The sequence below is a fragment of the Hyperolius riggenbachi genome, chromosome 12, assembly GCF_040937935.1.
Source record: "Hyperolius riggenbachi isolate aHypRig1 chromosome 12, aHypRig1.pri, whole genome shotgun sequence".
Classification (NCBI taxonomy): Eukaryota; Metazoa; Chordata; class Amphibia; order Anura; family Hyperoliidae; genus Hyperolius; species Hyperolius riggenbachi.
The window spans coordinates 127161686-127176895 of NC_090657.1; the positions used below are offsets into that span (position 1 = coordinate 127161686).

General features: G+C 45.4%; 1 protein-coding gene across 3 annotated transcripts in view; it reads left to right on the forward strand.

Annotated features, from left to right (window-relative positions):
• Positions 1 to 15210, forward strand: part of MFSD11 (major facilitator superfamily domain containing 11) — a 722948-nt gene that overhangs the window by 19339 nt on the left and 688399 nt on the right. For all 3 annotated transcript variants that reach the window (XM_068263650.1, XM_068263651.1, XM_068263652.1), the window contains exon 2: positions 2842 to 3003. In XM_068263650.1, coding sequence (XP_068119751.1) covers positions 2908 to 3003 — 96 coding nt within the window. In that variant the 5' untranslated portion in view covers positions 2842 to 2907. The remainder of the gene's footprint in view (positions 1 to 2841; positions 3004 to 15210) is intronic.

Here is a 15210-nt window from a genome sequence, read left to right on the forward strand (position 1 = left end):
GCTCTGGGGGGCCGCAACTGACTATTGACTCATATATGGCCTCAAAAACTCGGGTTATACACAATTAGTTAAAGGGACTCCGAGCAGTGCAGAAACTATGGAAAGATGCATATCATTTTAAAGCTCTCTTTCTCCTCTTTCCAATGATATATAAACCACCGCCCTACGCCTTTTAGTTTTCGCTATTTCCGCGATCGAAATTGCCTCGGCTGCGAATTCGAACGCGGAAATAAAGAAAACTAAAAGGCGTAGGGCGACGAGTTAGATGTCGCCAGAAAGAGGAGAAAGAGAGCTTTAAAATGATATCCATCTTTCCATAGTTACATTGTATTACACAGGGCGACTTTTTCCTAAAGTCAGCAGCTCCATTCTGCTGAATGGAGCTGCTGACTTTGAGAAAAAGTCGCCCTGTGTAATACAATATAACTATGGAAAGATGGATATCATTTTAAAGCTCTCTTTCTCCTCTTTCTGGCAACACCTAAATCGTTGCCCTACGCCTTTTTAGTTTTCTCTATTTTCGCGTTCGAAGTCGCAGCCGAGGCAATTTCGATCGCGGAAATAGCGAAAACTAAAAGGCGTAGGGCGGAAATGACGACCGAGGACATCTTGTGGCCAAAAAGTATATTGCACCAAAATTGCTTTTTATTTAATAAAAATCCCCACACTGACTGATATAATTAACTATTTCCCTCCCACACCCTCCCATAATACCCAAACTTTTTTTTTATTTATATAAGGGGGGGGGGGGGGGGAATTACATAAAAAAAAATATAAGTAGTTACCTTAGGGACTGAACTTTTTAAAAATTTATGTCAAGGCAGTATATTACTATTAATTTTTAATTTATGGGCTTGTAATTAGTGATGGACGCAAAACTGAAAAATGCACCTCTATTTCCAAATTAAATATTGGCGCCATACATTGTACTAGGGAAACTTTTTGAACGTTGCAATAACCGGGACAAAAGGGCACATAAAATGTGTGGCTTTTATCCACAGTAGAATGTTTTATTTTAACACTATAATGGTCAAAAACTGAAAAAGAATGCATTTTATAATTTTTTTTTCTTATTATTCATGTTAAAATGCATTTAGGATAAAATTATTCTTGGCATACTGTAACTCCCAAAGAAAGCCTAATTGGTGGCAAGAAAAACAAGATATAGATCATTACGCTGTGATTAGTAGTGATTAAGTTATTGGAAAAAGAAAGGGAGGAGCGCTGACAGGTGAAAATTGCTCTGGTCCACAAGAGACAAAATGCCTCAGGTGTCAAGTGGTTAAAGTGAAACGAAAGTCAAAAAAAAAAAAAAAAAAAAAAAAAAATTAACTCGCCTGGGGCTTCCCTCAGCCCCCTGCAGCCGATCGGTGCCCTCGCAGCTCCGGTCCGATGCCTCTGGACCCGCCGGCGACGACCTCCAGGTTTCGCCGTCACCGGCCGACAGGCATGGGAACGCGAGTGATTGTTCGCGTTCCCAGCCTGTATATCGCCCCCTATGCTGCTATTGCGGCCAGAGGGAAGCCCCAGGTGAGTTCATCTCATTCATATTATTATTTTTTTTTTTTTTTTACTTTAGGTTATCTTTAAGCTGGACCAAGGTACAGTATTGTATAAATGGATTTTCATCTGATGTAGTTTTTCAGTGCTAGCTGTAAATTAAAGTGTTTAAAATAAGAAAGTGCCTTTTTAATACAAAAAAAAAAATATCTATCTCTGAAACGTGGGTTTGCAGCACACCGACGTTTCTTTGCTATAATACCTGCGTGGACTGGGCACCCCGATTGCTTGCACACCACCTCAGAAAGGTGATCCTGTGAAAGCTGCTGACCTCCCCTGGAAAAAATCTATCTACATAGTTACATAGTTATTTTGGTTGAAAGACATACGTCCATCGAGTTCAACCAGTATAAAGTACAACACCAGCCTGCTCCCTCACATATCCCTGTTGATCCAGAGGAAGGCGAAAAAACCCTTTCAAGGCATGGTCCAATTAGCCCCTAAAGGGAAAAATTTCTTCCCGACTCCAGATGGCAATCAGATAAAATCCCTGGATCAACATCATTAGGCATTACCTAGTAATTGTAGCCATGGATGTCTTTCAACGCAAGGAAAGCATCTAAGCCCCCTTTAAATGCAGGTATAGAGTTTGCCATAACGACTTCCTGTGGCAATGCATTCCACATCTTAATCACTCTTACTGTAAAGAACCCTTTCCTAAATAAATGGCTAAAACGTTTTTCCTCCATGCGCAGATCATGTCCTCTAGTCCTTTGAGAAGGCCAAGGGACAAAAAGCTCATCCGCCAAGCTATTGCCCTTTGATGTATTTATACATGTTAATTAGATCCCCTCTAAGGCGTCTTTTCTCTAGACTAAATAAACCCAGTTTATCTAACCTTTCTTGATAAGTGAGACCTTCCATCCCACGTATCAATTTTGTAGCTCGTCTCTGCACCTGCTCTAAAACTGCAATATCTTTTTTGTAATGTGGTGCCCAGAACTGAATTCCATATTCCAGATGTGGCCTTACTAGAGAGTTAAACAAGGGCAATATTATGCTAGCATCTCGAGTTTTTATTTCCCTTTTAATGCATCCCAAAATTTTGTTAGCTTTAGCTGCAGCTGCTTGGCATTGAGTACGATTATTTAACTTGTTGTCAATGAGTACTCCTAAGTCCTTCTCCAAGTTTGATGTCCCCAACTCTATCTATCTATCTATCTATCTATCTATCTATCTATCTATCTATCTATCTATCTATCTGTTATTATTATTATTATACACACTACACGGTATTGTGGGAAAAATAAATAATTGTTCTTCTGCTTTTTCTTTGTATAGCTGGATGCTCCTTTGCTTGCATCTTCGTTTCATCATCATTGAGTAATCAACTTTCAAAGAGAAACAATGACTCCAGAACAGAAGAAATTGCTGAATATCTTTATCTTGGGCTTTGCCTTCATGTTTATGTTCACTGCTTTTCAGACATGTGGCAATGTTGCGGTAGGTCTCTGAATACTTATAAACAAAGTATTTTTGTTGCTAGTCTGGTTTAGGGGAATTGGCAGGGAACCTCAGAGTACAGTTTTCCAGTCACAGCACCCTATACAGCATGAAGCATTGTGATAGGTTGTAGTAAACTATGCCCAAACTGTTCGACCAATCTGAAACCAGTTTTGAGAGAGAGCTGTCAACCCAATCACATTAGCTGAATTTCCCTATGAGGTTTTCCTTTCTGCTAGGTCCACTAAACTAGACAAGCGTCCTATTTCTTTGTTTTTACATGATTCTCTTTGTAAGCCTCACAATTTAATGTATTGATCAGTAATTTATAATTTTTGGATAGCTTCATACTGATTCTTTACCTTAGAAGGTAAATATAGTGCATGTTCAATTATTTTGTAGTAATTACATTTAAAGAATACCCGAGGGGACATGAGATACACATGCATGTACAGTGCCTAGCACACAAATAACTATGCTGTGTTCCTTTTTTTTTTTTCCTTTCTTTCTCTGCCTGAAAGGTATGTAAGTGGCAGTTCCTGTCTGAGTCAGGACTGGGTCAGACTACAGTATGATCCTCATTGATAAGAAATTACAACTATAAAACACTTTCCTAGCATAAAATGGCTTCTGAGAGCAGGAAAGAAATAAGGGTCAATGGTTCATAGATTTTAGCTCTGGCATACTTCAATGAATGTGTCATTGAGCAAAACAATAAAACAGTAAAAACTTTAAAAATAGATTTAAATATAAAACTGGAATATCTGAAAGTAATTTTTAGGAGGAAGATAGATACAATTGTGTGTTTTTTTTTTTTTGTTTTTTTTTTTTTTTTAATTTTTTAACCTCGGGTGTCCTTTAAAGGAAATCCTATAGTCAGACAGAAAGTGTCAACGTTTATTGCTATGGTTTACTATGGTTTAAAGCTGCTTACACACAGGGACGTTACAGGCGCACACTAGTGCGCCTGTAACGCTCCCCCAACGCACAGCAATGTAACTCAAGTGGGCTGTTCACACAGCCCACGTTGCGTTACATGTAACTATTCACGTTGCCCGGAAAGTGCAGCATGCTACGGCGTTAGAGCGGCTATAGCCGCGTTAGACTGTTTACACATGCGCAGTAGGGGGCGGAGAGGAGGCGGGGAGAGCCAGCTACAGTAGCCGCGCACATGGCTACTTAATGTTCACTGCACTGGCGGCCGCTGATTGGCCGGCGGGACCACGTGATGCGGAGTGTCTCGCTCCGCGTCACGTGGTCCCGCCGGCCAATCAGCGCCACTCTGGGAGACTTTATCGGAATAGAGCCGCCTAACGCGGCTCACTCTACCGTCTGCTCTTGCAGCACCATACGTTGTGTTAGGTGCACGTTATGCGACCTTAACGTGGCACCTAACGCAACGTCTTGGTGTGCAAGTAGCCTTAGAGTACTACTTCAACCATTTCAGCCCGTGGGTTGTTTTCACCTTATGGACGAGAGGAATTTTCACATTTCAGCTATTCTCCCTTTCATTACCCAAAAACTTTATCACTACTTATCACAACAAAATACTTATTTTTTTTTTTTTTTTCTCTTCCCCCTGCCACCAATTATGCTTTCTTTGGGTGGTACATTATGCTAAGACTTATTCTATTCTAAATGCATTTTAATGGGAGTAATAAAAAAATATACAAAACATTTATTATTTCTCAGCTTTTGGCCATTATAGTTTTAAAATAAAACCTAAAACTGTGGATAAAAGCCAATTTTAATTGCCCCTTTGTCCCGGTTATTGCAGCATTTAGATTATATCCCTAGAAGCATGTATGTTGACAATATTTTATTTGGAAATAAAGGTGTATTTTTTTTCAGTTTTACATCCATCACTGATTGCAAGCACATAATTTAATAATACCCTCTTGACATACATATTACAATTTTTTTTTTTTTTTTTTTTTTTTTTTATTCTTTAACCACTTGAGGACTGCAGGGCTAAACCCCCCTAGTGACCAGGCCATTTTTAGCAAAATTGGCCACTGCAGCTTTAAGGCCAAGCTGCAGGGCCGCACAACTCAGCACAGAAGTGATTTCCCCCGCCCTTTTCTCCCCACCAACAGAGCTCTCTGTTGGTGGGGTCTGATCGCTCCCCCCATGTTTATTTTTTGTTAAATAAATATTATTGTTTGTTTTTTTTCCTGAAAAAACCCTGTTTCTTTAAATTTCTTCCCTCCCTCCCTCCCCACAGCCAGCCAATTATGGCGATCGGCTTTCATAGGCTTCTGCCTATGAGAGCCGATCGCTCTCTTGTCCCCCATGGGGACAGCCGTGTCACACGGCTGTCCCCAGTGCAGCGCTGCTGCTCATCGCAGCGCTGCACCTAGTAAATAGACGGCGTGATCGCCGTCTAACAGTCTCCCGAGCGGCAATAGCCGCTCGGAGACTGAAGGCGGGGCGGAGCTCCGCCCTCCGAGCATGAGATGTGCGCGCACCATGCGCGCGATCTCATGCAAAACAGAGCCCCAGGACTTTACGCCAATTGGCGTTAGGCGGTCCTGGGGCTGCCGCCGCGGCCACGCCTCCTGGCGTGACGCGGGCGGCAGAAGGTTAAAGTGAACCTTAAGTGTAAAAAATAAATTGAGTTTTACTCACCTGGGGCTTACCTCAGCCCCCTGCAGCTGATCGGTGCCCACGAGGAGTCGCTCTGATGCTCCGGGTCCCGCTGGCGTTCCGGTTTCGCCGTCAGGACCCATCAGGCTGCGGCTGATACTACACGTTCCCAGCCAAAATAGCACCCCTATGCGGCCATATGGCCGCATAGGGGTGCTATTTTGGCTGGGAACGCGTAGAAACGGCCGCCTTCCCAGCCTGACGGGTCCTGACGGCAAAACCGGAAGTGGCCGCCAGCGGGACCCGGAGCATCAGAGCGACTCGTCGTGGGCACCGATCAGCTGCACTGGGCTGAGGTGAGTAAGCTCAAAGCCCCAGGTGAGTAAAGCTCAATTTATTTTTTACACTTAAGGTTCACTTTAACCACCCTGGCGTTCTGATTAAATCGCCAGAGTGGCTGCGGGAGGGGTTTTTTTAAATTAAAAAAAAAACTATTTCATGCAGCCAACTAAAAGTTGGCTGCATGAAAGCCCACTAGAGGGCGCTCCGGAGGCGTTCTTCCGATCGCCTCCGGCGCCCAGAATAAACAAGGAAGGCCGCAATGAGCGGCCTTCCTTGTTTTGCTTAGATCGTCGCCATAGCGACGAGCGGAGTGACGTCATGGACGTCAGCCGACGTCCTGACGTCTGCCGCCTCCGATCCAGCCCTTAGCGGTGGCCGGAACTTTTTGTTCCGGCTACGCTGGGCTCAGGCAGCTGGGGGGACCCTCTTTCGCCGCTGCTCGCGGCGGATCGCCGCAGAGCGGCGGCGATCGGGCAGCACACGCGGCTGGCAAAGTGCCGGCTGCGTGTGCTGCTCTTAATTTGAAGAAAATCGGCCCAGCAGGGCCTGAGCGGCAGCCTCCGGCGGTGATGGACGGGCTGAGCTCGTCCATACCGCCAGGCTGGTTAAGGCCTCTTTCCCACCAGGACGTTGCGTTTTAGGGGACGTTATAGGTTGCATAACGTGCCCCTAACGCAACGCCTGGTGGTGTTGGAGGCGAACGCTACCTAGAGCTGCGTTATGCAGCTCTTGGTGCGCCTTTTTTTGTGCTGTGAGATGCGGAGACCATGTGATCCGCATCATGTGGTCCTGCCAGCCAATCGCAGCACAGGGCGGCCGCTCCAGGAAGTAAACACTGCACGTCACTCAGTGCAGTGATTATTAATTAGCCATGTGGCTGGCCACGGAGGAGGAGGGGGAGACCTCCTCCTCCAACATTACTGCGCATGTGCAAACAGTCGCCGCGAATAACTTATAGCATGCAGCACTTTCTTTAAACGTGCTGCGTTACAATGTAACGCAACGTGGCCACTGTACAGCCCATTGATTTTCCATTGCTGTGCGGTGGGCTGCGCCTGTAACATCTTACTGTGAGAGCAGCCTAAAAGGAAACAGCCATATCCCTCTAAGTTAAGGTTCCCTTTAATGTATGTAGGTTTAATTTTATTATTTGGCCACAAAACGTTCTCACACATTATTTCCTTCGCGTACAATAAGTACGCTAAATAAGTAATGCGTGGCTGTGTTACTTCTCAGCTCACGGGGGCCTTGAGGGGAGATTAATGAATGGGAACAAAGTTCCCATTTATTTATCTAACGATCGGCGGCGGGAACAAACGAGCGGGAGAGAGCATGGCGGCACCATTAGAGAATGATCACTGTTTTTGAACAAAAAACAGTGATCATTCTTGGCGGACAAGCACGGATTGGCTTGGGGGACTTCTGTCCCACCAAACTCCCCTTCCAACCACCCCCTGATGTGAGTCTTGCGTCCCTGCGGCTGCAGCAGCCGCAGACGTGAGCCTCATGTTTGTGTGGCAGTAATGGTTAAAATATTACTATGTGACTTTTTAACTAATGAAAATTGTCATTTTGAGACAGTGAAACTATTATAAGATTATTTTAATTAGTAAACTACAAGGGTGCTTACTTTTTTTTTTTTTTTTTTTTTTTTTTTTTTTTTTTGCATCAAGTACATTTCAGCTAAATAAGAGATAATACATGCTTTGTTTTGATAACAGACATCAACTATATAGGACAAATATAAGGGTTTTTCCTATTATTTAAAAATGAATAAACTGTGACATCTACTTGTGGAAATTATTAAAGAATTGATTTTGTTCATAATTTAGACACAGTACCTAGAAAATGGGTTTAAGTTGTAATTTGAATTACTATATATTATATTTTATAAAACCTTATATAATCAGCTTTTATATTAGTAAATTGTAGGCCCTCTATACTTTAATAAGCATTAATTTCCTGGGCGATACAATATTGCCAGGGGGCGGCACAACACTTTTTTTTTTATATTTTTTTTTATTTATTTATTTTTTAATCATGTAGCTAGCCTAGCGCAAGCTACATGATAGCCGCTGTGCAGCGGCATCCCCCCACCCCTTCCGATTGCCTCCGGCAATCAGTGCAAACAGGAAATCCCGTTCTGAACGGGATTTCCTGTTTGGCTTCCCCCGTCGCCATGGCGACGATCGGGATGATGTCAACGACGTTGTGACGTCAGAGGGAGACGGGTGGAGATATCAGGGGATTGCGTGCGCCGATGCACTCGTATAGCCCCGCTGGAATGACAAAGCTCCGCTCCGCCATCAGTCTCCCAGCGGCGTTTGCTGCTAGGAGACTGTTAGACGGCGAAACCGCCATCTATTTACCGCAATAGCAGCATAGGGGGCGATATACAGGCTGGGAACGCGAACAATCACTCCCGTTCCCATGCCTGTCGGCCGGTGACGGCCAAACCGGAAGTGCTCGCCAGCGGGTCCTGGGACATCGGAGCGGAGCTGCGAGGGCACCGATCGTCTGCAGGGGGCTGAGGGAAGCCCCAGGTGAGTTAATCTCGTTGTTTTTTTTTTAGTGACTTTAGGTTCACTTTAACCACTTGCCGACCAGTGGCTTTCTGGCTGATCTGTGCTGCGTAGGCTCTCCAGCCCGCAGCACAGATCAGGTTTTAGCCAGGGCGATCAGACTTGCCCCCTTTTTTCCCCACTGGGGGGATGTCCTGCTGGGGGGGTCTGATCGCCGCCGGCTCTCTGCGCTTTGCGGGGGGGCTCTTCAAAGCCCCCCTCCGCAGCGTTTTCAGCGCTCCCTCCCTCTCCCTTCCCCTCTGAGCTGCGCAGGACGGATATCCGTCCTGCGCATTGTAGGATAGGCTTCAGCCTATCAAATGACGGAGATCCCCGGCCAATCAGAGGCTGGGGTTCGCCGATCTGCCTTACGGCGCTGCTGCGCAGCAGCGCCGTATGATGTAAACAGCGGGGATTTCTTCCCCGCGTGTTTACATTTTGCCGGCGAGTCGGGGAAAGTGAGTTGAACTTACCCGGGGCTTCTAACGGTTCCCTGCAGACATCCTGTGCCCCCGCAGCCACTCACCGATGCTCCGGCCCCGCCTCCGGTTTACTTCTGGAATTTCAGACTTTAAAGTCTGAAAACCACTGCGCCTGCTTTGCCATGTCCTCAATCCCGCTGATGTCACCAGGAGCGTACTGCGCAGACACAGACCATACTGGGCCTGCACAGTATGCACTTGGTGACATCAGCGGGATCGAGGACACGGCAACGCAGGCGCAGTGGTTTTCAGACTTAAAGTCTGATATTCCAGAAGTGAACCGGAGGCGGGACCAGAGCATTGGTGAGTGGCTGCGTGGGCACAGGATGTCTGCGGGGGACCGTTAGAAGCCCCGGGTAAGTTCAACTCATTTTCCCCCGACTCCCCCCCCCCCCCCCCCCCCCTTACAGTGTCCCTTTACGTGGTTAAAGGGAACGTGAGGTGAGTGGCATGGAGGCTGCCATATTTATTTCCTTTTAAACAATAACAGTTGCCTGGTTGTCCTGATCCTGTGTCTAATCCTTTTAGCAATGGACCCTGAACAAGCATGCAGCAGATCACGTACTCTGACCCAGCTGTCTTTTGTTTAAATGGATCAGCCATATGCTTGTTCCAAGTTTTTGGCTACAATACTACGTATGCCAGAAGATCAACAGGGCTGCCAGGCAACTGGCATTGTTAAATAAATTTGGCAGCCTTGATCTCACTCTCACCTCGGGTGTCCTTTAACCTCCCGAGCGTTCTGGACGAGCTGAGCTTGTCCAGTGACGCTGGAGGGCACCGCTCAGGCCCTAGTGGGCCGATTTGAATACATTTTTTTTTTTCTTTTGAAACGCGCAGCTAGCACTTTTCTAGCTGCGTGTTTCTCCGATCGCCGCCAATCCGCCCCTACCCGACGCAAAAGAGGGCCCCCCCCCCCGCAGACCCCGTGTGCAGCCTGGCCAATCAGGGCCAATCAACGTCGATGACTTCATTCCATTCGGCGCCATGGCGACGGGGAAAGCCCTGAAGGAAATCCCGTTCAGAACGGGATTTCCTGACAGGCATAGGCACCGGCGACGATCGGAAGGGTGGATGGGAATTGGCAGGGAGGGGGATATCCTGTAGCTAGCGCTAGGCTAGCTACATGATAAAAAACAAAAATTAGGTTTAAAAAACCATGTGCAGCCGTGCGGCTGCGCAGAATCAGAGCGCCAGGGAGGTTAAAGGCTTGATTTTGAGCAAAAGGAAAGAACTGCTCAGGTTTTTCATAGATACACCACAATGACCTATAGTAAAATGTAATGCATTATGTAGGATACCCAGTTGTACGTTAATTATCCTGGTTTCAGCATCAGAAACACTTCCTATATGTGTATATTGGTATGCAACTACCCTTCCAGCGATGTTTAGCCTAGGTCAGTGGGGAAGATTTATCAACGCATTACCAACAGTTTTTTCTTCTTAAGGGGCCCATACACCTAAGGATTTTTCCGCCGATATACAGCACATTTGATCACTGAACGAATCTGCTGTGAAATCGGTGCGCAAACGCTGACAGAACGATCGATTTCCGTCCAAGATCAATCGTTCCTGTCAAATCCCGTCGAGCTGTCTGTGCAGAAGATTTTTCTCGAGCGCCGGCGGGTCGGGAGTATGTCTATAGCGGCGTTCGAATACACCTTCACTGTCTGAGAGACCTTCCTAGCTCCTCCTATTATACAGTTTTAGAAGGAATCTGCACTATCGAATGACTTCTTAAAGAGTAACTCCAGTGAAAATAATGTAATAAAAAAAGTTTCATTTTTACAATAATTATGTATAAATGATTTAATCAGTGTTTGCCCATTGTAAAATATTTTAAATCCCTGATTTATATTCTGACATTTATCACATGGTGATATTTTTACTGCTGGCAAGTGATGTAGCTGCTGCTTTCTGTTTTTGCAGTTGGAAAAAGCTGTAAACAGCTATTTCCCACAATGCAACAGGGTTTACAGACAGGAAACTGCCGAGACTACGCACTCAGAATTTTTGTGGGAGGGGTTTCACCACAATATCAGCCATACAGCGATGGTCTGTTTGTGAAAAGGAATGATTTCTCATGTAAAAGTGGGTATCAGCTACTGATTGGGATAAAGTTAAATTCTTGGTCGGAGTTTCTCTTTAAGATGCATGAGACAGTTCTGCATGGATTTCTAAAAACCTACTAATAATTTGTCTGACACTCTTGCTAAATGCGGTAATTAGGGTCTCAGCTATGTGGAATCCGCCTTGTTCAGACACTGAGGGTGCATACACACATCAGACCATAGTCTTTGGAAAATGAAAGATCACAGACCAATTTTACCCCCTTCCATGTAGTATGAGAGCCATACCTACACAGTCTATTCTATTGAGCTAAACTCCCCATCAGATATAAATATTTGCACGAGGCTGCACACAAAGATGCTGTACACATTCAAAAGATCAGTATCTGCAAAAGATCTGTTCCTGCAAAAGATCCGTTCCTCCAAAATGCATTCATAGTCAATATCTGCAGATCCTCATACACACCTTGTTTAACAGACCTTCATCTGCAGATCAGACAATCATCTGCAGATCTGAAGATCCATCCTGGTGGATCTGATCTGCAGATGAATGTCTGTTAAACAAGGTGTTTTCATCCATGTAGATTGGCTGATTAGAGTACTGGTTAAGGGCACTGCCTTTGACATGGGAGACCAGGGTTCGAATCCTGGCTAGGGTCAGTACCTATTCAGTAAGGAGTTCAAGGCAAGACTCCCAAACACTGCAGGGTGGCCTCCTGAGCACGACCCAGTGGCTGCAGCTCTTGAGCGCTTTGAGTCCGACAGGAGAAAAGCGCTATAAAAATGTTCTTCTCCTTCTTCCCTGTAATCTGGGTATTGCCAGAATACAAACTGACAAGAGAATGACCCCTGGTGAATGGTTTCGGCCGAGTGAGGGGATGGTGGCAGATACGGTGGAAAGGGGTTAACAGGTAGCATTGCTTTCCCAGGGTTGTCTCTAGGACAGCAACCCAGATGAGAGAGATGATACCCTCCACACACTGCTGGACAGGAAAAGGTTAAAAGACACAGCCACAGTGGAGCATATATAAGGCCCCTGAACTCACCAATCCTCCGTTTGTTTCCTGTCCACGGACGGAGAAGGTGTGTGGAGCTTGTGGGCCGATGCTAGATCGCCTGGTCTTCTCGCCTTGCGTGTGGCTGGCCAGAGGGGATCCGCGTGGGAGACGGGGGGGCGGCGATTTTGGCTGATTGGTCCTTCCCGGTCAGGTGACTCGGAAGTGACGTCATTTCCCTCTCTTCAGCGCTGGCCGAATCTGAAGTCTGCGTTAAGCGTGGCTGTTCGTGAAAGGTAACCCTTTTAGCGCTGGAGGCTTGAGACTTCTCGTCCTTCTGGTTCTACCTCCAGCTCATCTGCTTCTCGTTCCTCTAGTTCTACTGCTGCTGGAGAGCAAAAAGTTGCTAGAAAATGTGCTTTCTGTACTGTCAAAATATCGGCTAATGCTGCTAAGCCGATCTATCAAGATTGTCTTCAGCAAGTGGCCAAAGAGGAATCTCCTATGATGTTTAAAGATTTGCTAGGATGGATGAAGTCTGAGATATATTTCACCTTTCAAGCCTTTAAGGATTCATCTGCTGTGGCTTCTACAGCTACTGCTTTACCCGTATCAGGCAGTTCCCCCAAAGCTAGCCCCACCATCACCAGGGGATCAATGGCTACCAACATGGCTGAGGGGTTGTTACCCCAGGTTTCCAAGAGGAGACTGGGTGGGGACGATTCTGATGAGGGACTTTCAGAGGGTGAATTTTTTTTTCTCTCGAGGAAATGTCAGGATCAGAGGAGGCCACAGAACATCCTTCAGGGTGCATAAAATCCCAGAGATTTGCTTTTTCAATAGATCATATGAAGGATCTTTTAAAGTGGACCCAAATTAAAAATACAAGATTTTCAAAAATAAAATCTATTTTCTAAATTTATAATAATAAATAGCAGCCTTTTTTCAGCTGCATGATGACAAATATAAAATATTTTACATTTATTGGAGGAACCCCTCCCTTACTTTCAAATTGCCGGGACAAAATCCGGCAAAGTTGTGGAGTAGATGGTGTCTGGCAAAGGAGGAATTGCTAATGGCTGCCCCCAGTATAACCCTAGTTATGAAAAGAGAAGGGTGAAAAGCATGCACTGAAATGCTCATAGGTTTGAAGGAGTGTTTATCTTTGTATGTGTCAGAGTGGTGCAACTAAATATTTTTAATTAAAAAAAAAAAATGTTTGGTTTGGGTCCGCTTTAAGAGCTATGTATGCAACCATGGAAATCAGAGGAAAGATGTCTTTCTGCCTTAGATAAAATGTATCAGTCTAGCTAATAAACATATGAATGTCATCCCTGTGCATAGTACTCTTAAAGACCTAATTGATAAGGAATAGGAGTGTCCAGAAAAGAGGGCCTTTTGGCCTAGAGTCATGGATAAACTCTATCCTTACAAGCCTGCGGATCAAAAGAACTGGGGTCCTGTACCAAAATTGGATCCCTCCTTGTCTAAGTTGTCTAGAAAGAATGCCCTGCAGTTTGAGGACTTTGGGGTTCTAAGAGATCCTTTAGACGAAGTAGAAAATCTCCTCAGACGTACCTGGGAGGCAGCTACCTTACTGTTTAAACCTACTATTGCTGCTACTTCTTTTTCCAGATGCCTTCAAGTATGGCTTCGGCAATTAGAGATGCATATTGCAGGGATACTTCCAGAGAGGTTATACTGAAATCTTTTCCTAATATTTTCCTTGGCATTAACTTTTTGTGTGATGCAGCACATGAATCATTTAGACTTGTGGCCAGAACCTCTGCGTTAGCTAATTCTGCTAGAAGGGGTATTTGGGGCAGAACCTGGGAGGGTGATGTTTCCTCAAAGGGAAACTTATGTGGGGTCCCTTGTGAGGGTCTTTCCTATTTGGTTCTAAGTTAGAAGACACTTTGAAGAGGTCAGCAGATTCTAAGAAGAATTTCCCTGAAAAGAAACGAGTATTTAAATTCAAGCAGTCCTTTTGCTCCTCGAGGCTCAGTCCCAATTGTCCAATTTCAAGTCAGGTAAAAGGCAGTGGAGATCCCAAAAGGCGCAGAAGGGAAAGTCTTCCTTTCTCATCAATTCCACTAATCAACCTAAAAAACAATGACGCCAGGATTCCGGTGGGAGGAAAACTGGCTCACGTCATCGAAAACTGGCAAACCTTTTCCAAAACAAATGGCTGTTAACAATAATCCAGGAAGGTTACAGGTTAGAATTCAGAGAAGCCCCCAAAAAGATAGTTGGTGACTCCTCCTTCAGAGTCACCAGTAATGTCCTCTGCTCTGGACGATGCAATAGCAGATCTGTTTGCAAAGCAAGTAATAAGGAAAGTGCCGTTATGCCAAGAAAAGTGGGGTTTATTCTCCAACCTTTCTTGTCCAGGAGCAACAAGGCAATTTCAGGCTCATTCTCAACCAAAAGATTCTCAACAAATCAATCAAATACCGCAAATTCAAGATGGACAATATTTGTTCTGTACTAGGTCTTCTACAGGAAGGATCCTTCATGGCCTCACTGGACCTTCAAGACTCGTACCTCCACCTGCCGATACACCCAGATTCACAGACGTTTCTGAGGTTTGCAGTCCATCAGTCAGGGGAGGGAGCTTCTTCCATCTCAATAAGGGGAGCTATGTCCTTACTCGGTCTTATGACATCCTCCTTCCCGGCTGTTCAGTGGGGCCAAATGCATTCACGACTTCTTCAGCACTGGATTTTACAGGTTTGGAACAAAAAACTTTTGACATTAGACAAAGTCTTGATCCCTTATTATGTGAAGACTTCTGTTCTGTGGTGGACAGAGCGACCGCATCTTCTGGAGGGCAGGCTTTGGGACTTTCCAACACAGTCATTACAACAGACACCAGCATGTGGGGTTGGGGGGCTCACATGGATGACTCCCTGGTACAGGGTTCCTGGAGCAGAGTAATGGGGAAGAAACATTCCAATCTCAGAGTTGGAGGCAGTGAGAAGAGCTCTGTTACATTTCCGGTCTCAAATTCAGAGTCAGCATGTGGTAGTAAGATCAGACCCCACAATACTGTGGTAGCTCACTTGAACCATCAAGGGGGGGACAAGGAGCAGGTCTTTCTTGATGCAGGCAGAGAAGATTCTTCTGTGGGCCAAAAGGAATCTGGGGTCATTGAGGGCAGTCCACTTGAAAG